The sequence below is a fragment of the Xenopus laevis genome, chromosome 4L (assembly GCF_017654675.1).
Source record: "Xenopus laevis strain J_2021 chromosome 4L, Xenopus_laevis_v10.1, whole genome shotgun sequence".
NCBI classification, from domain to species: domain Eukaryota; kingdom Metazoa; phylum Chordata; class Amphibia; order Anura; family Pipidae; genus Xenopus; species Xenopus laevis.
This window is the reverse complement of record NC_054377.1, coordinates 231,457-253,864: the sequence shown is the minus strand read 5'-3', so window position 1 is coordinate 253,864 and position 22,408 is coordinate 231,457. Positions and strand designations below refer to the sequence as shown.

General features: G+C 45.2%; 2 protein-coding genes across 5 annotated transcripts in view; both read left to right on the top strand.

The window, feature by feature from the left end:
• Positions 1–7,933, top strand: part of ush1c.L (USH1 protein network component harmonin L homeolog) — a 35,552-nt gene extending 27,619 nt beyond the window's left edge. The window contains exons 22-27 of one of the 2 annotated variants that reach the window (XM_041589631.1): positions 277–318; positions 475–528; positions 3,575–3,674; positions 5,385–5,494; positions 5,635–5,690; positions 7,656–7,933. In XM_041589631.1, coding sequence (XP_041445565.1) covers positions 277–318; positions 475–528; positions 3,575–3,674; positions 5,385–5,494; positions 5,635–5,690; positions 7,656–7,668 — 375 coding nt within the window. In that variant the 3' untranslated portion in view covers positions 7,669–7,933. The remainder of the gene's footprint in view (positions 1–276; positions 319–474; positions 529–3,574; positions 3,675–5,384; positions 5,495–5,634; positions 5,691–7,655) is intronic. The other variant, XM_041589630.1, reaches the window with a different exon arrangement.
• A 1,588-nt stretch (positions 7,934–9,521) lies between these two features.
• tsg101.L (tumor susceptibility 101 L homeolog) lies at positions 9,522–21,643 on the top strand. Of its 3 annotated transcripts, XM_041589332.1 has the most exons (11): positions 9,522–9,549; positions 9,633–9,869; positions 10,489–10,573; positions 11,381–11,446; positions 11,735–11,898; positions 12,377–12,503; positions 14,870–14,930; positions 19,408–19,514; positions 20,108–20,310; positions 20,527–20,766; positions 21,161–21,643. In XM_041589332.1, exons 2-11 carry the CDS (start codon positions 9,828–9,830, stop codon positions 21,248–21,250), a joined length of 1,185 nt encoding a protein of 394 aa, XP_041445266.1. In that variant the 5' UTR covers positions 9,522–9,549; positions 9,633–9,827; the 3' UTR covers positions 21,251–21,643.
• Positions 21,644–22,408: the final 765 nt, after the last annotated feature.

Sequence of the window (22,408 nt, the reverse complement as noted above, 5' to 3'; positions counted from 1 at the left end):
TCCGTATCCATGTGTATCTATGCTGTTCTGCACTTTCAGTCATGCCCCATATGCTGCTGATATTCCTTTGGATCAAGCTCCTTTAACTCCACATTCCATTTGGTTCTTCCTATAAGATTAGGGGTCCTGACATCAGTTCTCTGCTGAGTGGGACAAGAGGGAGGGGATTTGTGGCTGTCGGGGTGAAGCTTTTACCCCCCACCCCATCTCTTTTCTGCCCCACTTTCCCTTCTGCCCCAGAATGATTGTGACTGTGCAACTGTTGTCTCTCCCGAGGGATTCCAGAAGTACGTGGAAGACTTTGATCCTTACACCATGGTGAGTACAAGGGGCACAATATCCTCATATAATAATGTCCCGGGGAGCTGTACATATGGGCGGTGTGCTGGCAGCAGTGCACAATCCCAATACCAATTACATGCCAGTAACTGTATAAGGTAAGTACCACTTACTGTTCCCTTGTGTCCCTTACAGTTCACTGCAGATCAGATCTCCGGGAAGGACCTCAGGCTGCTGCACATAAAGAAGGTAAAGGTCCCCAAAGGGACTGGAAACAGTTTATAGGGATCAATTTAGGATTTCATTTGGGATTTGGCCCAGTCACAAAACCTGCAAAAAGAATTTGGATTCATTAGGATTAGGGCAGAATAAGCAAATCTGGTGGGACTGCCCAAATATTCAAATATTCTGGACTTGGTCTATACTGTGATATATTCAATAACACGGGTTCATCTTATTAAAGATCCTTTAATCCTCTATTAAATAATAAGTTATATAATATCAATTCCAATATAGAGACTTTGTTAACTTTTATGTTTTTAGCTGCAAAAATGACATTAACTAAACATTGGAAATCACCTTGGGTTCTGATTTCACTTTTTAAGGACAAGCTGAAGTGGATAATGGTTAACGAAAGACTAATCGGTGTATTTATTGATAAATATGAGAAATTCAAGAACATTTGGGAACTGTGGTATAAATATTCCTTTCCAGGAACCCCTTCAATCCTCTGCTGATTATTGTCTGATAACATTATTATACTGCTGTTTGTTGGGTCACATTTTCTGTTGTTTTGGATCAAGACTAACTAATACTTAATAGTTATATTTCCCTCAACTGTAATCCCATAGAATCATTATATTTTATATGATATTTAGGGGACCTCGCAGAAACCACCCTGGAGCATTTACTGCTCAATACCAAATTGTTATAAAACACGACGTCAAGATTTAATTTCTTTCTATTTCTTTATTTGGCCCTTTCGCTAGACAGAGACAGGAGCAACTCTTTGTTCTTTTCTCTTTCTTCAGTTTTCCTTTTTATGAAAATATCTGATGATGTTCCATAAATATAAAACGACTGTCTGTAAAAACGTTAAAACTCAAAATACAAACTACTGAAAAGAAAGATTAGGGCAGAATATTTTCTTTTTAGTCCTGCAATGTCTCTGATATTAACCCCGAGACTCACCTGTAGGAAGGGGCAACTTGGTGGGTGGGAGTAATGGAAGTAATTGCACAGTTGCCCTTTATTTTGTCTGTCTGTCTGTCTTGCCCTCATGTACCAACCTTCTCTCTCATTGTCAGAATATTGCCCTGGCACTGCCCTTACTGACCCTGCCACCCACCAGCTCACCCTCCCAGGGAGGCAGATTACTTTGTTGTTTAATAACAGTTCATGCACTTCCCCTTTACTGTCTGGGTAATAGAAATAGAATCTAGACATGAGATAATCTAGTGATAGAAAGAGAATCTAGAGATAGGAAGAGAATCTAGAGATAGGAAGAGAGAGAATATAGTGATAGGAAGAGAATCTAGAGATAGAAAGAGAGAGAATCTAGAGATAGGAAGAGAATCTAGAGATAGAAAGAGAGAGAATCTAGAGATAGGAAGAGAATCTAGAGATAGGAAGAGAGAGAATCTAGAGATAGGAAGAGAGAGAATCTAGAGATAGAAAGAGAGAGAATCTAGAGATAGGAAGAGAATCTAGAGATAGGAAGAGAGAGAATCTAGAGATATGAAGAGAATCTAGAGATAGAAAGAGAGAGAATCTAGAGATAGGAAGAGAGAGAATCTAGAGATAGGAAGAGAGAGAATCTAGAGATATGAGAGAAGAGATAGAATCTAGAGATAGAAGAGAGGAATCTAGAGATAGGAAGAGAGAGAATCTAGAGATAGGAAGATAAATCTAGAGATAGGAAGAGAGAAATCTAGAGAAGGAAGATAATCTAGAGATAGGAAGAGAAAGAATCTAGAGAGAAATAGAACTAGAGATAGGAAGAGAATCTAGAGATAGGAAGAGAATCTAGAGATAGGAAGAGAATCTAGAGATAGGAAGAGAATCTAGAGATAGGAAGAGAATCTAGAGATAGGAAGAGAGAGAATCTAGAGATAGGAAGATAATCTAGAGATAGGAAGAGAGAGAATCTAGAGATAGGAAGAGAATCTAGACATAGGAAGAGAGAGAATCTAGAGATAGGAAGATAATCTAGAGATAGGAAGAGAAAGAATCTAGAGATAGAAATAGAATCTAGAGATAGAAATAGAATCTAGAGATAGGAAGAGAATCTAGAGATAGGAAGAGAGAATCTAGAGATAGGAAGAGAATCTAGAGATAGGAAGAGAGAGAATCTAGAGATAGGAAGAGAATCTAGAGATAGGAAGAGAATCTAGAGATAGGAAGAGAGAGAATCTAGAGATAGGAAGAGAATCTAGAGATAGGAAGAGAGAGAATCTAGAGATAGGAAGAGAGAATCTAGAGATAGGAAGAGAATCTAGAGATAGGAAGAGAGAGAATCTAGAGATAGGAAGAGAATCTAGAGATAGGAAGAGAATCTAGAGATAGGAAGAGAGAGAATCTAGAGATAGGAAGATAATCTAGAGATAGGAAGAGAAAGAATCTAGAGCTAGAAATAGAATCTAGAGATAGGAAGAGAATCTAGAGATAGGAAGAGAATCTAGAGATAGGAAGAGAGAGAATCTAGAGATAGGAAGAGAATCTAGACATAGGAAGAGAGAGAATCTAGAGATAGGAAGATAATCTAGAGATAGGAAGAGAAAGAATCTAGAGATAGAAATAGAATCTAGAGATAGAAATAGAATCTAGAGATAGGAAGAGAATCTAGAGATAGGAAGAGAGAATCTAGAGATAGGAAGAGAATCTAGAGATAGGAAGAGAATCTAGAGATAGGAAGAGAATCTAGAGATAGGAAGAGAGAGAATCTAGAGATAGGAAGAGAGAGAATCTAGAGATAGGAAGAGAGAGAATCTAGAGATAGGAAGAGAATCTAGAGATAGGAAGAGAGAGAATCTAGAGATAGGAAGAGAGAGAATCTAGAGATAGGAAGAGAGAGAATCTAGAGATAGGAAGAGAATCTAGAGATAGGAAGAGAGAGAATCTAGAGATAGGAAGAGAATCTAGAGATAGGAAGAGAATCTAGAGATAGGAAGAGAGAGAATCTAGAGATAGGAAGAGAATCTAGAGATAGGAAGAGAATCTAGAGAAAGGAAGAGAATCTAGAGATAGAGAGTGTGTCTCCCAAGCTGCACCCATGAGACTTCTGTGTCTCCCATAGGAGGGGTCCCTGGATCTGGCAGTGGAAGGGGGAATAGAGTCGCCGATTGGGAAGATCGTGGTCTCTGCTGTGTATGATGGAGGGGCGGCAGATAAACACGGTGAGGCTCCAGTTTGTGGGAGACCCTGGGTCCATTATCCCACTGGTTTCCCTTGTTATGAATCTGCTTCCCTAATTCTACCAAGTGCTGGTGTCTGCTCCCTGCCTGCTCTTCTCATATGAGGTGCAAGTGTACCCCGTTTTATTCCTGTTTCATTTCCTTGGTTTATACTTTGAATATGTGCAGTGCTTGTCGTGTCCCTGCCTCTGCTAAACCTTCTCATTCCTCTTATTCCTCTCATTATCAGCCAGCACTTCCCCAGGCAGCAGTGCAATAGCCATTGTGCAAGCACCCTTTCCTTGCCAGGCACTGTGATACGTCATACACTGATCCTGTGTCTCTCCCAAGTGCCGTTGTGTAAGCACCCTTTCCTTGCCAGGCACTGTGATACGTAGGGATGCACTGAATACACTATTTTGGATTTGGCCGAATCCTTCTCGAAAGATTCTGCCAAATACCGAACCAAATCCGAATTTGCTTATGCAAATTAGGGGTGGGAAGAGGAAAACATTTTTTACTTCCTTGTTTTGTGACAAAATATCACGTGATTTCCCTCCCCACCCCTAATTTGAATATGCAAATTAGGATTTGGTTCGGCCGGGAAGAAGGAACTGGCCAAATCCGAATCCTGCTGAAAAAGGCCGAATCCCGAACCGAATCCTGGATTTGGTGCATCCCTAGTTATACGTCATCCACGTAATCTTTGACTCCTCTCTCTCCTTCTCTGATCATATTAACACCACTGTCAAAACCTGTCCCTTTTTCTTACACAATATTGCCAAAATCTGTCCCTTCCTTTCACCTGATACATCCAAGACACTCATGCATGCTCTCATCCTATCCCGACTAGATTACTGTAACCTTCTACTAACTGGCCTCCCTAACTGCCATCTCTCCCCTCTACAGTCTGTATTAAACACTGCTGCAAGAATTCTCCTCCTCTCATCCAAAAGGTACAGGCCCCTCCGCTGCTGAAGTCCTTATCATGGCTTCCTATAAAACAAAGAATAACTTATAAACTCCTCCTCCTCAACCTTCCCTTCATTCCTCTGCACCTCACTACATCTCATCTCTTGTCTCTCTATATGTTCCTGACCGAAACCTCCGCTCCTCTCAGAGCAACCGCTTGGTTGTACCCCCCACTACTACTGCTGTTTCCCGTATCAAACCCTTCTCTCTTGTGACTCCTTATATTTGGAATGTCATTCCTGAATCTCTCAGGAGAGAATCCTCATTCAGTGTTTTTATAACAAAACTCAAAGACTCCCTCTGGGAGCACCTGGATAACAGCTGAACTGGCACTTATATATCAGTGTAACAAACTGTAACTCACAGCACCTTAATACCCCTCTGAATTGTGTCTGTATGTTACCCTCCCATTTAGACTGTAAGCTCTACGGGGTAGGCTCCTCTAGCCTTTTGTTTCCTTGACACTGAGCACTTAATCTGTATTGTAATTATATTTTATATTTATGTGAATTGTATTTCTAATAATTCACTTATTGTTACTTTTTATTCCAATGACCCATTGTTTGTTACTACTGATTTATTATTTTGTTGTACAGGGCTTTGCCCTCGAGGAGCGCTATACAAATAAATATAAATCCATATATACACTGATCCTGTGTCTCTCCCAGGGGGCATTGTGTAAGCACCCTTTCCTTGCCAGGCACTGTGATAAGTGATACACTGATCCTGTGTCTTTCCCAGGGGGCATTGTGCAGGGGGACGAGATTTTGGCTGTGAATGGAAAGATATTGGCTGACGTGACACTAACAGAAGCTCAGGCCACACTGATGAAAGCGTGGAACAAGGGAGGGGTAAGTGGAAGATGCCCCGCCTACTTGCACTGCTCCATGGGAAGGGAAAGGCACCCTGTGTCGGTAATGGGGTCCCCCCTGGGTGGGAAGGGGAAATGGATAGGGGGGTGCATGTGAGTGACTATGTGTATCTCCTACAGGACTGGATAGACTTGGTCATTGCTGTGTCTCCCCCCAAGGCATATGATGATGAAGTGTAAGTACTGAAGCCATTCCCTCACTGTCCCATTGCCGTCTGTATATAAAGCACCAAACTACACTCGTGTTCAGCTACGGTTACTTCCCCTTCATCATTCAATCCCACAGGGATAGTCTGCAGGGCTGCTTGGAAATCGGTTCAGTCTGCAGCATGCATCTAAATGAATTGCAAACTATCTGGGCAGCTTGTGTGGCCGGTACTAAAGGGGTGAGGTGGCAACTTGTTCTACTGGGAGTTAATGGCAAATTGTGGGGGTGACTGGAGCTCTGGGTCCAGTGGAGCAAGTGTCACATTGGATCCTTGCAGTTATGGGGGTACATTTCTATTATTAAGGGTTCCTTGCAGTTATGGAGGTATAGCTCTATTAGTAAGGGATTCTTGCAGTTATGAGGGTACAGCTCTATTAAGGGCTCCTTTCAGTTATGGGGGTACAGCTTTATTATTAAGGTATGCTTGCAGTTATAGGGGTATAACTCTATTAGTAAGGGATCCTTTCAGTTATGGGGGTACAGCTCTATTATTAAGGTATGCTTGCAGTTATGGGGGTATAACGCTATTAGTAAGGGCTGTATTCTGCAATATATCAGTAACCAGACCCTCTCTGTGTTTCCCATGAGAATGTTTTTGGGAATTCTGATTCTGTACACAGACAAGGCTTCATCCTACAAGGGCAGGGATCAGCCGTAGATATCCAACTCACCAACCTCTCTGCTCTCTCTGCTCTCTCTGCAAGGATAGAATGCAATTAGTGAGCTTGAAATGAGCAGCCGCTCTCAAGAGCAATCACTGATACACACCCTATTTCTGTATTTCTGGCTTCAGCCACAAGGGGGCATGTGAGGATTCCTTCTTCCAATCAATCAACCTTCTATTTGCTGGTTTGACCCCATTACCCTTCTCAAAAACAGAAATGGCTCCACCCCCCAACAGACCCCCCCCCCTTATAAACAGACCATTAGAACACATAGGGAATAATCTACCCCCTGTTGTAAAATATAAGGATATTGTATTTGTAACAGGGGGTACATTATTTATTATTGTGTTTCAGTGAGCCATGTGACAGAAATGACATCACTAAGTACCATTATAACTAATGACATGACTAAGTACCATTATAACTAATGACATCACTAAGTACCATTATAACTAATGACATCACTAAGTACCATTATAACTAATGACATCACTAAGCCCCATTATAACTAATGACATCAATAAGTACCATTATAACTAATGACATCACTAAGCCCCATTATAACTAATGACATCACTAAGCCCCATTATAACTAATGACATCACTAAGTACAATTATAACTAATGACATCACTAAGCCCCATTATAACTAATGACATCAATAAGCCCCATTATAACTAATGACATCACTAAGCCCCATTATAACTAATGACATCACTAAGTACCATTATAACTAATGCCATCACTAAGTACCTTTGTAACTAATGACATCACTAAGCCCCATTATAACTAATGACATCACTTAGTACCATTATAACTAATGACATCACTAAGTACAATTATAACTAATGACATCAATAAGCCCCATTATAACTAATGACATCACTAAGCCCCATTATAACTAATGACATCACTAAGTACCATTATAACTAATGCCATCACTAAGTACCTTTGTAACTAATGACATCACTAAGCCCCATTATAACTAATGACATCACTTAGTACCATTATAACTAATGACATCACTAAGTACCATTATAACTAATGACATCACTAAGCCCCATTATAACTAATGACATCACTTAGTACCATTATAACTAATTCACTAAGTACCATTATAACTAATGACATCACTATGTAACATTTATAAGGATTTCATTTACAGGAAATTCATGGCTCTTGTGTTATATATATATATAGATAGATATACTGTATACATACATATATATTCCTGCCTATTCTGCTAATTCTAACTTCCCTTCTTTCTAGAACATTGTTTTAAGGAGAAGCCAATCAGGACCCATGGAGGAGGCTCTCGCTGTTCCTCAGAGGAGGAGCCTAGAGTCTTTCCAATGAAATGTCTACGCTGCATAGGACTTGATTTTAGCACCATTAATAATTAATCAGTTGGTTAACTATTCATGTACAGAACTGACCCATATGGAATATTAATGGCCTGTTCCCACAATAACTTGGTGCAATTACTTCACTGTGGTTAGTGCCCTATTGTCCTATTCATTACCCTCAATAAATATGGAGGCCAAGTCTCTCTGTGTCATCTCTGTGGGAAGTGATTGACTTGTACTTATTAAATGATTTATTCTCCTTCCCTTAAACCTCTTTACTTCTGAATTGAGCCACATAGGGCAGAGGTGTCCAAACATTTTGCAACGAGGGCCAGATTATATACAATATAGAGGGTTACAGGAGAGAATATATATAATATAAGGGGGTACAGGAGAGAATATACACAATATAGGGGGATATAAGAGAGAATATACACAATATAGGGGGTATAACAGAGATTATATACAATATAGGGGGTACAAGAGAGATTATATACAATATAGGGGGTACAAGAGAGATTATATACAATATAGGGGGTACAAGAGAGATTATATACAATATAAAAGGTACAGGAGAGAATATATACAATATAGGGGGGTATAAAAGAGATTATATACAATATAGGAGGTATAAGAGAGATTATATAAAATATAGGGGGGTACAGGAGAAAATATATACAATATAGGGGGTATAAAAGAGATTATATACAATATAGGAGGTATAAGAGAGATTATATACAATATAGGGGGTACAAGAGAGATTATATACAATATAGGAGGTATAAGAGAGATTATATACAATATAGGGGGTACAGGAGAGATTATATACAATATAGGGGGTATAAAAGAGATTATATACAATATAGGGGGTATAAAAGAGATTATATACAATATAGGAGGTATAAAAGAGATTATATACAATATAGGGGGTACAGGAGAGATTATATACAATATAGGGGGTATAAAAGAGATTATATACAATATAAAAGGTACAGGAGAGAATATATACAATATAGGGGGGTATAAAAGAGATTATATACAATATAGGAGGTATAAAAGAGATTATATAAAATATAGGGGGGTACAGGAGAGAATATATATAATATAGGGGGGTATAAAAGAGATTATATACCAATATAGGGCGGTATAAAAGAGATTATATACAATATAGGGGGGTATAAAAGAGATTATATACAATATAGGGGGGTATAAAAGAGATTATATACAATATAGGAGGTATAAGAGAGATTATTATATAGGGGGTACAGGAAGAATATAATACAATAAGGGGGTATAAAAGAGATTATATACAATATAAAAGGTACAGGAGAGAATATATACAATATAGGGGGGTATAAAAGAGATTATATACATATAGGAGGTATAAGAGAGATTATATAAAATATAGGGGGGTACAGGAGAAAATATATATAATATAGGGGGGTATAAAAAGATTATATACAAATAGGGCGGTATAAAAGAGATGATATACAATATAGGGGGTATAAAAGAGGATTATATACAATATAGGGGGGTATTAAAAGAGATTATATACAATATAGGAGGTATAAGAGAGATTATATAAAATATAGGGGGGTACAGGAGAGAATATATACAATATAGGGGGGTATAAAAGAGATTATATACAATATAGGGGGTACAGTTAGGGTTGCAACCTTTATTAAAAAATTTTTACCTGCCAGTGGGGGCGGGTACCAACAGGGGCGGAGCTACGCGGGGTGACACTAAAAAGGGGCGGGGCTACGCGGCGTGCCGCTAAAAGGGGCGGAGCAACATCGCACAGCGCTGGAAAAAAGGTAAGTTATTTTCGAATTGGGGGCAGGCCAGGGGCTTTTTTAAAGGGTATTTCAATACTGCAATACTGGCCCCGCCTTGGCAGGTGTTTTATCGGCTAGGCCGGTAAAATACGGGCCGGGTGGCAACTCTACGTACAGGAGAGAATATTAACAGTTTTCATGAGAGCGGGCTGCTGCTGTATCCAGGGAAGTGACGCCAGAGCCAAAGCAGGAAATGAGTGACAGCTGCGGAGCTTCCGGGAAAGTCCAAACAGTCAGAGGGAGAGCCGGGCGGCACCATGGCTGTCTCAGAAGCTCAACTCAAGAAAATGCTCGGAAAGGTAAATTCTAATCAATTATGTTACCGACTGCGCCTCTAAAATACATTCAGTAGCCCGTCCTTTGCCCACTTACACCCCCCTACTCCCCTCACTAACCCCGGGACCCCGTTATATAGCGGCTCTCCCCAAACACCTTCTCCTTATCCCACTGGTGTCAGTGTTTCCCCTGCGCCTCTATCAGATGCCCCGCCCCCTCCTCAACCTGCTGTTTCCTTTATATCCCCCTGTGTCTCCCCAAAACTCCTTATATCTGTACCCCCTCTTCTCCTGGGTTCTCTCTTCTGACCCCTGTTACACCCCAGTCCCTCTTCACCCGTTACTGTGTACCCAATCCCCCTTGTGTTACCCAATCCCCCTTGTGTACCCCAATCCCCCCTGTGTACCCCAAATCCCCCCCTGTGTACCCCAATCCCCCTTGTGTACCCCAATCCCCCCTTGTGTACCCCAATCCCCCCTTGTGTACCCCAATCCCCCCTTGTGTACCCCAATCCCCCCCTTGATGTTACCCCAATCCCCCCTTGTGTACCCCAATCCCCACCTTGGTGAATACCCCAATCCCCCCTTGTGTACCCCACAATAATTCCCCTGAGCCACAGTGACTTTCCCCTTCTCTCCTCAGTACAAATACCGGGACCTGTCAGTGCGAGAAATTCTCAATGTCACCTCCCTCTACAGAGACCTCAAGCCCATCATGGACTCCTATGGTATGTGTCTAATATGGGGGTGCTGCGCCTCTCCTCTATACCCTAATACTGGCCATCATGGACTCCTATGGTATGTGTCTAATATGGGGGTGCTGCGCCTCTCCTCTATACCCTAATACTGGCCATCATGGACTCCTATGGTATGTGTCTAATATGGGGTGCTGCGCCTCTCCTCTATACCCTAATACTGGCCATCATGGACTCCTATGGTATGTGTCTAATATGGGGGTGCTGCGCCTCTCCTCTATACCCTAATACTGGCCATCATGGACTCCTATGGTATGTGTCTAATATGGGGGTGCTGCGCCTCTCCTCTATACCCTAATACTGGCCATCATGGACTCCTATGGTATGTGTCTAATATGGGGGTGCTGCGCCTCTCCTCTATACCCTAATACTGGCCATCATGGACTCCTATGGAAGGTGTCTAATATGGGGGGGCTTATACTTTATACACCCTTACTAGAATATAAGGGAAGCGATAAAGAAGTGGGGTGCTGCTCCGTGGCTGTACCTGTGCCCCTGAGTTTATTGCAGTGAGTTTGCCCACTAGTGACAGTGAGTCTCTACAATAGATGGGTAGTTGCTGAGGGGTCTCCAGCCCTAAAAGAGTGTCACACCTGTGACGGCCCCCAGTAACGAGTCATTATGCCCCCCCTCTGTGCCAATGAAAGTAGCACATGCCCCTCGCTGTGTTGTCTCCTGTGTGGCCTGATCCATAGGGAGCAGTTTGTTGCATCTGCTAAGTGCAAGTCACTGATTTACTGCCCTCTCTCTCCCTCACTTTTTGCCTTTCTCTCATTCCAGTGTTTAACGATGGCTCTTCCAGGGAGTTGCTGAGCCTGTCGGGTACAATTCCTGTGCCCTATAAAGGTAAGTGCTGCACAACTGCCCCCCTCCCCCACATTTCTTTGTCCACTCACAGGAAACACTGAGATCTGTCTGTCTGTCTGTCTGCACCTGTCATTTCTTTATTGCTCTGATTATTGCTGCTTGAGAGAGGCACTTCAACCAATCAGATCTCACCCGGTACTGGCCGTCTAAAACTACTAATATCTTTGTAACGGCGAGAAAATGAATGTAAATTGCTGGGGGCCCAGTTGAATCCTTTGGGGTTTGTCTTGTGCATCTGCTTTCATTTAACTCTTTCCTCTCCTGCAGGGAATACTTATAACATCCCAATATGCCTGTGGCTCCTGGACACTTACCCCTTCAACCCCCCCATCTGTTTTGTAAAACCCACCAGTACCATGACCATCAAAACGGGCAAACACGTTGATGCCAACGGCAAGATTTATCTGCCATATCTGCACGAGTGGAAACACGTAAGTAGCATCTTCCCTTGATTCTGTTTCTGGTGTAACTAGCGCCCCCTACCTGTATCATCCCTATAGCACAGTCTCACCCTCCCTGAGTGTAATGGTGATAGGGTTGCACCGAATCCAGGATTTGGCCTTAATTCAGCAGGATTTGGATTCAGCCGAACCCGAATCCTAATTTGCATATGCAAATTAGGGCCAGGAAGAAAAATCGCATGACTTTTTGTCACAAAACAAGGAAGTAAAAAATGTTTTCCCTTTCCCCCCCTAATTTGCATATTCAAATTAGGATTCGGTTCTGTAGTCGGCCAAATCTTTCACAAAGGATTCGGGGGTTCGGCCAAATCCAAAATAGTATATACGGCACATCCCTAAATGGTTATACCCCAGCAGTGTGCCCGGCCTGTGCCATGGGAATGCCCCAGAAGAGATGACCCGGCTGTGGGATGGGTAATTCTGCTGATCTTTGATTTTATTCTTGCAGCCTCCATCTGATTTACTGGGACTCATCCAAATTCTCATTGTTGTTTTTGGAGAGGAGCCTCCAGTTTTCTCCCGCTCTACTGCTCCTGCTCCGTACCCCATGTACCCGGCAACAGGACCACCAAATAGTGAGTATCTTTCATTATTCCTACTGCTACCAACCCACCCATGTATCACATGTGTCTAGTCCCCCCCCATACTGAACCTCATTAACTTACAGTTGTATTGATGCAGCAGTGCTATTAGCAGTGTGCACTTGTGACTTAGGATCATGGGAGTTGTAGTACATTATCAGCTGGAGCTTCACAGTTTCACTTCCCATAATGTTACAGTTCAAAAGAACCGATTGGCTGCTGCTGAGGGGAGACCTGTCTCTCCCACAACAATTGGTCCCTGTATGTGGGTGGGGGTTTTGGGGTTACTGTCCCAGTGTCGGGGGGGGGGGGGTTATCTTGCTTTCTGGGGTCAGTGTGTGGGGGCTCTCTGACCTAGTGTTTTGGGGTTATTGTATAGGATTGGGGTCAGTGGGTGCTTAGTGTGAGGCATATCTGGGGCTTATGTGGCACTTTAAGCCCCCCAGAAAAGTTTGGGGAGTATATCCAAGTTGCATGTCTCTATGAACAGCTCAGCTGCCAGTGAGGGATTGGAAATCTGCAATATTTGGGGTGTTACCTACATGCACCCCTGATTTACCCTGTTTGGCATAAACAAAAGCTGGTGACCAGAAATAAAAGCCTTCCACATATAAGAAAAAAGAGAGCAATGTATTAACCCTCATATCAGTAATTCCCCAATATATCTGCAACCTGCACCCCTTACTGACCTGGCAACTCCCTGCACCCACTGAGGGCATGTGAGCTGTGTGTACCCGCCTTCTATGCCCACAGCAAGGGGTGGGCTCTCACTCTCTGCTTGTTGGATATCAGGGGGTGACATGCTCTGGGCAGGGTTCCAAACATATTTCAGCAGCACTCGGATATAGTGAACGTTCAATTTATTTGTGCAACAGGTCAAGCAACGTTTCAGGCTTAACTAACCCTTTATTGAGCTCCTAATGGGCTGGTTAAGCCTGAAACGTTGCTTGACCTGTTGCACAAATAAATTGAACGTTCACTATATCCGAGTGCTGCTGAAATATGTTTGGAATTCTGGGTGGGACCTGAGCAGACACAGTCGGCACTACTTTGTGTGTTTATGCCGTGGGCAGCAGCAGGGGTTTCTCTGGCTGTGTTTGTGCCAAGCAGTGCCGGGGCTGTGCCCGCAGGGAGGTGGGACTGGAGGCAGGGGGCAATACACGGAGCCAATAATAAAGGTGCATGTGTAATATCTCCACTAGGTTTGCTGGGGGTTTCCCTGTTGCCCCCTCTTGTAAGTGATTCCCTCCCAATGGAAGAGGTGGGGGACCCCACAGAAGAGGAATCTGCCATACAGACCCCCATAGATATGAGCCCCACAGAGCAAGAGGAGCCCCCGTCCCTGCAGGAATCCCCTCCTACAGTGATGCCCGATGTCTCCACAGAGACCCTCATTGCCCGTCTAGAGACCCTCTCCAAGCTACACCGCCATGAATACCGCAGCCTCCAGCTGTGCATCAATGGCCTCCTACAGGAACAGCGCCGACAGCACCTCCACACCCTCAGCCTCATAAACTCCTCCTTCTCTAGTCTGGGGGACACAATCCGGGAGGGCTTCCAGCAGCTGCAGTCTGTTCCCTGTGCCCCAAACAGCCCCCCAGCCAACTCCTCACAGCAGCCTCCCCAAGTGCCAGCCCATCCCCCGCACACGGACCCTGGGACTGAGAGCGATGATCCTGGGGGATTTGGGGTGCCCTGACCCCCACCCCCAAACTAAACCAGGTCACAGGGGTCTAAGGCTCCCTCTCTGCTCACTGCAATGGGGCTGCCATACACCCCCCAATATACAGCACTTTATCTTCAGCTCCCCCCAGTGACAGGGGAAATTGCGCTCAGCTTTATGTGCCCCTATGTATTGAGTGGATATTGAGCAATGGGGCTGCCATAATCACTGTGAGGCCTATATGTCTGTATGTCTGTATCTCAATAAAGGACTCTACTGTTTCATGGAGTCAGTTTGTTTGTGTTTAGGGGGTTCAGGTGCAACGTTGTGTTGTCTGCTCCATAAAATAAAGGGGGAGTCTAGCTTTTCATCTGGTAGGTGCCCACACATATCTGTGCCAGTCCCCCCCAACTCTGGGATATGGGCCAGCAGAACAGCACCACTATCTCATTGGCTTCTCTCCTTCACTGGCAGGGAATTATGTTGGGGGAAATGGCCATCATCTGAATTGTCATGAAATAATTGGTCCTAATGGTTTCTCTGGCTCAGTGTGCTACTGTACTACAGCTCCCAGCATGCTCAGCACCTGTGTAATATATCTGCAGCCGGGGCATATGCCTTTAATAATTGTGCCACATAGGGGTGACCGGGCCAGTGCTCCAGTAAAACTCAGTGGTTTGTTATGTTTGTCTTCCAGGTTCCTACATGCCCGGAGTAATTCCCCCCTACCCACCCGCTGCTCACCCCGCCAATCCCAGGTAAGGTGCACCAGGGGTGCTGATGTTGTGAGAGGGGTGAAGGGATATGAGTATTAGCGGGGGGAGTGGGTAGGGACCCTTTGTGCCATGGTAAGGAGATTTTTTTGCCTGGTAAATCTCTTTTTTGTGGGCCCCTACTGTCAGTGCAGGACCCATGGGGTTAAGTTCTCCTCTCTGGAAGCAGGACAAACTTTAAGTGCTTTCTTAGGTTCCTCCTCTTCCTGTGTCTCCTCCTTCCCTCAGCTGATTTAAAGTCTGTGAATGGAGACACACGGAATACATAGAACTAACTCCCTATCTAACTACGGAACGGCAGCAACCGGCACCCACACTTCACTGACGGTACGGGCCTAGGTAAGCAAATCTCCTTTTACCTGTCAGTGCAGGACGTATGGGGATGTCCCAAAGCCGTCCAAAAAGTGTACAGAACAACGAAAAATCGATACCAAAAAATGACTGGGATACGATAACTGGGCAACGAGGAAGCGAACTACCTGCTACTGCTGCTTCTATCACCTTCCTGCCAAACTCCGACTGCTGAGCATGGAAAACATCAAACTTGTAGAACTTAGAAAATGTATGAGGTGATGCCCATGTAGCTGCTTGACATATTGCTTCTAATGAAGTCTCTTGGTGGTAGGCCCAGGAGGCATGACCTTCCTTGTGGGATGGGCCCTGAGTAGTAAGGGTATAAGATGTGGAAATTGATTCTACTATCCATCTAGCTATGGATCTCTTGGAGTGGGATATTCCGCCCTGTGGCCCCCAAACAGAATGAATAATGTCTCTTTGTCTAATGGATTTACTTCTCTCAACATAGGTTTTGAGGGCACCAACTACTAATGTAATAAAATTCTATTTGACAGTCCGGTTCTTGAGATCGAAGAACCGGAATTAAAATATCTTGGTTTAAGTGGAATGCAGTGACTACCTCAGGTAATGAAGCTGGATTTGTACAAAATACTGCCTTGTCAGGATGGAACTTGAGCCATGGTGATCTACAGGAAAGACCACGTTTAGTCCCACTCAGATAAGATGCTGAGGAACCAGGAAGGGACTGGACTCCTGACTTATGAAGTTGCAAGCTCTAGAAGAAGAGTCCATTGTGTCAGGAATAGAACCACCGGGGCTGATGTTTGAGAGAAGTGACGCTCAGCTGCAGTTCCACAAACTGACTGTAACAATTTAAGAATTTGTGGGGAATGGCAGTTACTCCATGTGAGGTCTTGTACCTCACACCAGGAGAATAAGATACGCCAGATGTGATGATAGGTTTAACATGTGGAAGGGTTCCTTGCTGCTAATAATGTGTGAATTACACTCAGTCAAAACCCTTTCCACTCCCAGATACGGGATTCAATAGAAAAGCCGCCAGGCTCAGTTTGTGGATCTTGGGGTACCATGATGGACCTATAGTCAGTAGATCCGGAGACAGAGGTAGTCAGGTAGGTTGGTCCGCTAGCATCGCCATCACATCTGCAAACTACTGCATTTAGGCCAGGCGGGAGCTATGACAATTATTAGGACATGTTCTTGTCTGATCTTCGTGATCCATTGGGATGGGTGGGAAGGCATAAGCCATCCGGAAGGACCATTGTGTAACTAGCGTGTCAATAGCCTCTGCCATTGGGTCCCAGATCCTGGAGAAGAATCTTGGAAATTGGTTGGTGTCTCTAGATGCCATGACATCCACACAAGGAGTGCCCCATCGTTCTTTGAGCATCTGGAAAACTGACGTTTTTAGCTTCCATTCTCCCAGATCGAATGTGTTGCGACTGAGGGTGGGTTGAGTGCTCCTCGGCCCAGTTGGTATTTTGGCAATCTCCTTCATTGCACCTGTGCTCATTGTGCCTCCCTGATTGTTGAGAATTTTGCAAATGGCACTGCATCTATTGTCGATACCATGAGGCCCAGTAGTTTGAGGACCGTAAATCCTGTTACCGTGTCGGGTTGAAGTGTCGAAATCATTGACTGTAATCTGACGATCTTCTCTACTGGGAGAAATAAAAACTGTTGTTGCGAGTCCACTACCATTCCCAAGAATGGAAGGATTTGGTTGGGAGTCAGGATGCTCTTTTGGTAATTGATGATCCACCCGCGCTGTCTTAGTTGGTGAATGGAAAACGGAGTGTCGCGGTTGATCTTGTTGAGTGAGTCTGCGAAGATCAGGATGTCGTCCAAATATGGGAATCTGCATATTCCCCCTTGAGCAAATTATCGATATTAGTGCCCCTAAGACCTTTGTGAAGAGGAATTTGGGGTGGTCCGGGTGTGTGTAAGTTTTAATCCTTGAGATCCAACTTGGTCATGAACGCTGCTACTTGTATAGATGTAGTGATGGAGCGGATAGATTCCATTTTGAAATGCTGATATTTTATGAATTTAAGTGGCTGCAGATTCAGGACTGGACGAAAACCACTGTCTTTTTTTGAGACTAAAAAAAGATTTGAGTAGAAACCCTGGAAATGCTCCTTGAGTGGTACCTGAGCTACTTCTCCCTTCTCTTGAAGGTCGTGGAGAATTTTGGCGGTGGCCACCACCTTGGTGGGCTCTGATGAAGTCTTGGATGGAACGAATCTGTGTTTTGGTGGAAATTTGGTGAAAAACATTTTGTGACCCACTGAAATAGTCTTGAGTACCCAAGTATCTATTCTTGGATGCTGGTTCCCCTGACCATTGTCTCAACTACATCACTCTATGAGCCGTTATAGAAGCCCCACTGCAGCTTCAGTTTAGTAATATCTAGTGAAGCCTCACTGAGGAAGGAGAGGGCCAAGCTGAGCTTATCCAGCACTACTGATGTGTCTGTGTTTAGGGGGGAAACTCTTGATTCCTGGCACCAGAAAAGAGCTGTACTTGCTACACTGAGAGATGCCGAGGCTGGGCGCAATATGGCTGCTGAGTGAGTGAAGTCACGTCTAATTGCTGACTCCATTTTCTTATCCATAGGATCGTGAAAATAACCCGTGTCCTCATACGGTAGTCTTGTGTTTCTATAGGCGTACAATAGTGAAGTCCACTTTGGGAGATTTATCCTAAATTTGTTTAAGTTCTTCCACTACTGAGTATTGTGAATGGTATTGTGTTTATCAGACCATTCTGAAATAATTTGGGTAATTGACCGGCTAGTTGGGAAAGATCTGGATTTTTCAGGCAAAACTTTATCTAACTTGGAGACTGGTAGTTGTGTCTCTTTGATCTCTAGAGTGTCACACGAGTATTTTATTAGTAACTTGATTTCATCTGGTTGCTTTGGAGTAGAGGACCTGTCTGATATAGAATTCTCTGAATCAGGTTGCTGTCATGAAATTCAGAATCAGAGTCAGACTTAGAAGTCTGTGAGAGTGTGGTGTTGTGTCTGCTTTTCTACCGCTTGTTGTACTGAAGAATTAATGTGGGACTGGAGCTATCCCATAAACTCAACATTGCTGATCCGTATTAGGATCACTATGGGCTGAAGAGCCTGGTGGCTTAGGCTGTGGTGAATGATGTGCTGGACTGGATGAACCTGGAGAAAACTGCGGTGAAGCGGCAAGTTCTTGTGCTGTGGCTGAGGAAGAGAAGGGTCTAAGTGGATCTAAGTCAACCTAAATGATGAACCACAAGCATTGACTGCCAGGATCTCCAGGAAAGCTCTTCCATCGGATGCTCTGGTGGTGCAGGTGAATGTCGAGGGTCATCCTGAAGTGGAGCACACACAGGGCCAAGGGGCTCACACAATATAATAGAGAATGCGGCACTAGATCTCCCAGAGGAAAGGGGCTCACCTTGCAGATTGGGCTCTTGCCAGACGCTCTGCAGAATCCGTTCTACACGGAGCAAAAACATAGGGCCAACACCTAAAGCCTGTCCCTGAATAGCTAATGGGGCTCAATTAAACCAGGGGAGCTCACAGCTATACAGGGGACTCCCCTTTTTTAAGAGCTCACCAGTTGCAGATGAAAAAAGGTGAGGAGGTAAGTGTCCTATGTCTGCCTCGGAGCAGGACAAATGAAAAACTGGCGATAGAGGGAGACGCAGGAAGAGGAGGAGCCTGAAAATCCATTTCGAGTTTGTTCTGCCTCCAAAGAGGAGAACTTAACCCTGTATGTCCTGCACTGACAGGTAGGGCCTTACAAGAGAGGCGCAGTCAGGAGAGCAGTGGGTAAGTAGGAGCCGTCAGGAAGAGGGGCGGGTGAGGGGGAGAGAGGCGAGGTTAGTAGGAGGGGACAATAGACTGCGTGGGAGAGGGTAAGGGGGTCCGATTTTTTATACTAGATGAGAAAATGCAGCAGGATTCCAGATGTTCCTGACCCCAATGTTGATGGGTTTTATACATTCACAGCATTACCTTCCCCTTTACACTCATCATTGACTGCCGGCCACAGAAGCACTGCTAGTCTTTACTTCCCCTTTATGTCTCTGTGTAAGTTTTGGGATCCCTGGTGACTCTGTCTCCTGTTGTGCAGAATTAATGGACTTTCTTCTCTCCCTTCAGTGGTTACACAGGGTTCCCATACCCAGCGCCCGGGCAGTACCCACCGACATCCGGCCCCCAGATCTTCCCTCAGCCCCCGGCAGCCCAGCCCCCCGTCACTAACGCTGGTGAGTCTCAGGATTTGTATTGCCCCCTCCTCCTCCTCCTCTCCTCCAGGTCTTGTCACTCACACTCACCACTTCAGCTTATTGCAGCCTTGTGCCTTTAAGTGGTCACAGAATGTGTGCGACTGTAACTCCCTGGGTTTCTGTTGGTCTGTGTGCGACTGTAACTCCCTGGGTGTAACTATAGAAACATAAAGCTGTTGTAGTTGCACAAGTGCTGGGGGCTCAGTTCCACCCTCTTGTGACAGACCGTGGCCATTGCCCGGGGGCTGCTGAATAAAGGTCAGAGCCGTATTTAGCCGGATAATGACATTAAGCCCAAAGCTGAGCTAAATATAGAACAGGGGGAAAATGCCAAGGGTCACGGTCGATCCAACCTGGGAGATTCTGCTGCTGCCCCCCGTTGCCACCTGCCTTCTCACCTGTGCCCCTCTCAGCTCATTCATGTCTTCCTCCCCCCCCTCCCAATTCCTTACTGTACTGAAATAATATCAGTGTGGCAGCTCTCACTGCTTGAGCTGCGTGTGATTGGTTGATAATGAAGTGATTGGTGGATAATGATAATTGGTGGATAATGATGTCATTGGGGGCTGCAGGCCCTGCCAGGGACGGGACCATCGGGGAGGACACAATTCGGGCCTCTCTCATTTCGGCTGTGAGTGACAAACTGAGATGGAGGATGAAGGAGGAGATGGACCGGGCCCAGGCCGAGCTCAATGCCCTGAAACGCACAGAGGAGGATCTGAAGAAGGGCCACCACAAGCTGGAGGAGATGGTCACACGCCTGGAGCAGGAAGTGGTGAGTGGGACTTGGGGCTCCAAACTAAAGACCATCTGCAAAGGCAGCTCCATCCTAGTGTCTGTCAGGCACCTCCCCTTATACCCCTCCCATTGGCACCTCCCCTGATGCCCCTCCCACTGGTGCCTCCCCTGATGCCCCTCCCACTGGCACCTCCCCTTATACTGCTCCTTGGGGCACCTGGTAGTGACTGATCCGTTTGGTTTGCCCCCACAGACAGAGGTGGATAAGAACATTGAGACCCTGAGGAAGAAGGACGAGGAGCTGGGGGCGGTGGTGGAGAAGATGGAGAGTCAGTCGGAATACAGAGACATTGATGAAGTGATTGTCCCCACCGCTCCCCTCTATAAACAGATCCTTAATCTCTACGCCGAGGAGAACGCCATCGAAGACACCATCTTTTACCTGGGGGAGGCCCTGAGGCGCGGCGTCATCGACCTCGACGTTTTCCTCAAGGTCATTTACTAACCATCATGTCATGTTATTCATAGGGAGGCGGGGCTATGTAACAGAGGGGGTCACGTTATTCATAGGGAGGCGGGCTATGTAACGGGGGTTATGTTATTCATAGGCAGGCGGGGCTATGTAACAGGGGGGTCATGTTATTCATAGGGAGGCGGGGCTATGTAACAGGGGGGTCATGTTATTCATAGGGAGGCGGGGCTATGTAACAGGGGGGTCATGTTATTCATAGGGAGGCGGGGCTATGTAACAGGGGGGTCATGTTAATTATGGGGAGGCACCAGCAGGTATAACTGTTCCTTCCCTTCCAGACTCTTTGGGTTGAACTATAGGCTCCTCCCAGTGGGGTTACATTGGGTCCAGCTGACGTGTCCGTTTGTCCCCACAGCACGTGCGTCTCCTGTCCCGCAAGCAGTTCCAGCTCCGCGCTCTCATGCACAAGGCCAGGAAGACGGCAGGACTGAGTGATCTTTATTGAAGCCCCACCCCTTCTCTTTCCTTTCTCCTCCCCCTCAGACTTTTTGTTGAATCATTAGAAGTGGGGGTTAACTTCTCCTTAGTTACCTTATTGGGACAACTTGTCTAATTTGGTGCCCCTGTATTCTGGGCTGAGAACTGATGGTAACGCCCCCGAGGACTCACATTATGCCAGTGGGTGGGGCTTCCCATGGACCTAGTTATTGACCAGCAGTAGGCGGGCTCTGTGTATCCAGTGTTTCCCAGTTAGGAGCCGGGACAGAGGGAATGCTGGGAATTCTTCCGCATGGGACAGATCTGACTGCACATGTCTGTACGGTGGCCCTAGAGCACCAAATCCCCCGTATGCTAATCAGCTAATTAATATTCTAATAAATGGCTACTGATTCTTTCAGCTCTGCTTGTCAGTGTCAGTCCCAGGGCAACATCAGAGCCACTAATTGGCCAACAAACTGGGACTTGGGCCACCTTGCACCCACTTCCCAGCATGCAGTTCTCCCTTTCCCCAAGTGAGTTTAGCCTTGCACATTCATTAGTGACTGCTCCCCAATATACCCCTCCCCCTTCATGATCAGCCAATCCCTGTGCTCCCCACTTCCTCCAAACTCCTGGCACCCCACATTCTCTCCTACACCAGGGGAGGGGCCCTGCTCCGCCTCTTCTACAAGGCAGAACCTTGGGGGTCTCTGTTACTGGATGTCATGTGACCTGCCATATATATATATATATATATTTATATACACCTCCCAGCATGCCCTGAATGTCAGGTATTTGGGGTCTGACCCCCGTCCTAATCTGACTCCACCCAAAAGCAGTGTCTGCGCAACGAGAGAAAATATCATTCTAATCCCGTCTTTCCTCATTCTCACTGGCTCCATTCACTGCTGCTCCTGACTCCTGAAGCGATTTCCCAATATTCCTCATTATCACTGGCTCCATTCACTGCTGCTCCTGACTCCTGAAGCGATTTCCCAATATTACTCATTCTCACTGGCTCCATCCACTGCTGCCCCCGACTCCCGAAACGATTTCCCAATATTCCTCATTCTCACTGGCTCCATTCACTGCTGCTCCTGACTCCTGAAACCATTTCCCAGTATTCCTCATTCACTGCTGCCCCTGACTCCTGAGACTATTTCCCCAATATCAATTCATTCTT

Coding starts and splice junctions, on each gene's coding strand:
- tsg101.L (XM_041589332.1), top strand. CDS start 9,828: ATGGCTGTCTCAGAAGCTCAACTCAAGAAAATGCTCGGAAAG. Junction 11,899..12,376: donor ATCTGCACGAGTGGAAACAC/GTAAGTAGCATC, acceptor TTATTCTTGCAG/CCTCCATCTGATTTACTGGG. Junction 12,504..14,869: donor GGCAACAGGACCACCAAATA/GTGAGTATCTTT, acceptor TTTGTCTTCCAG/GTTCCTACATGCCCGGAGTA.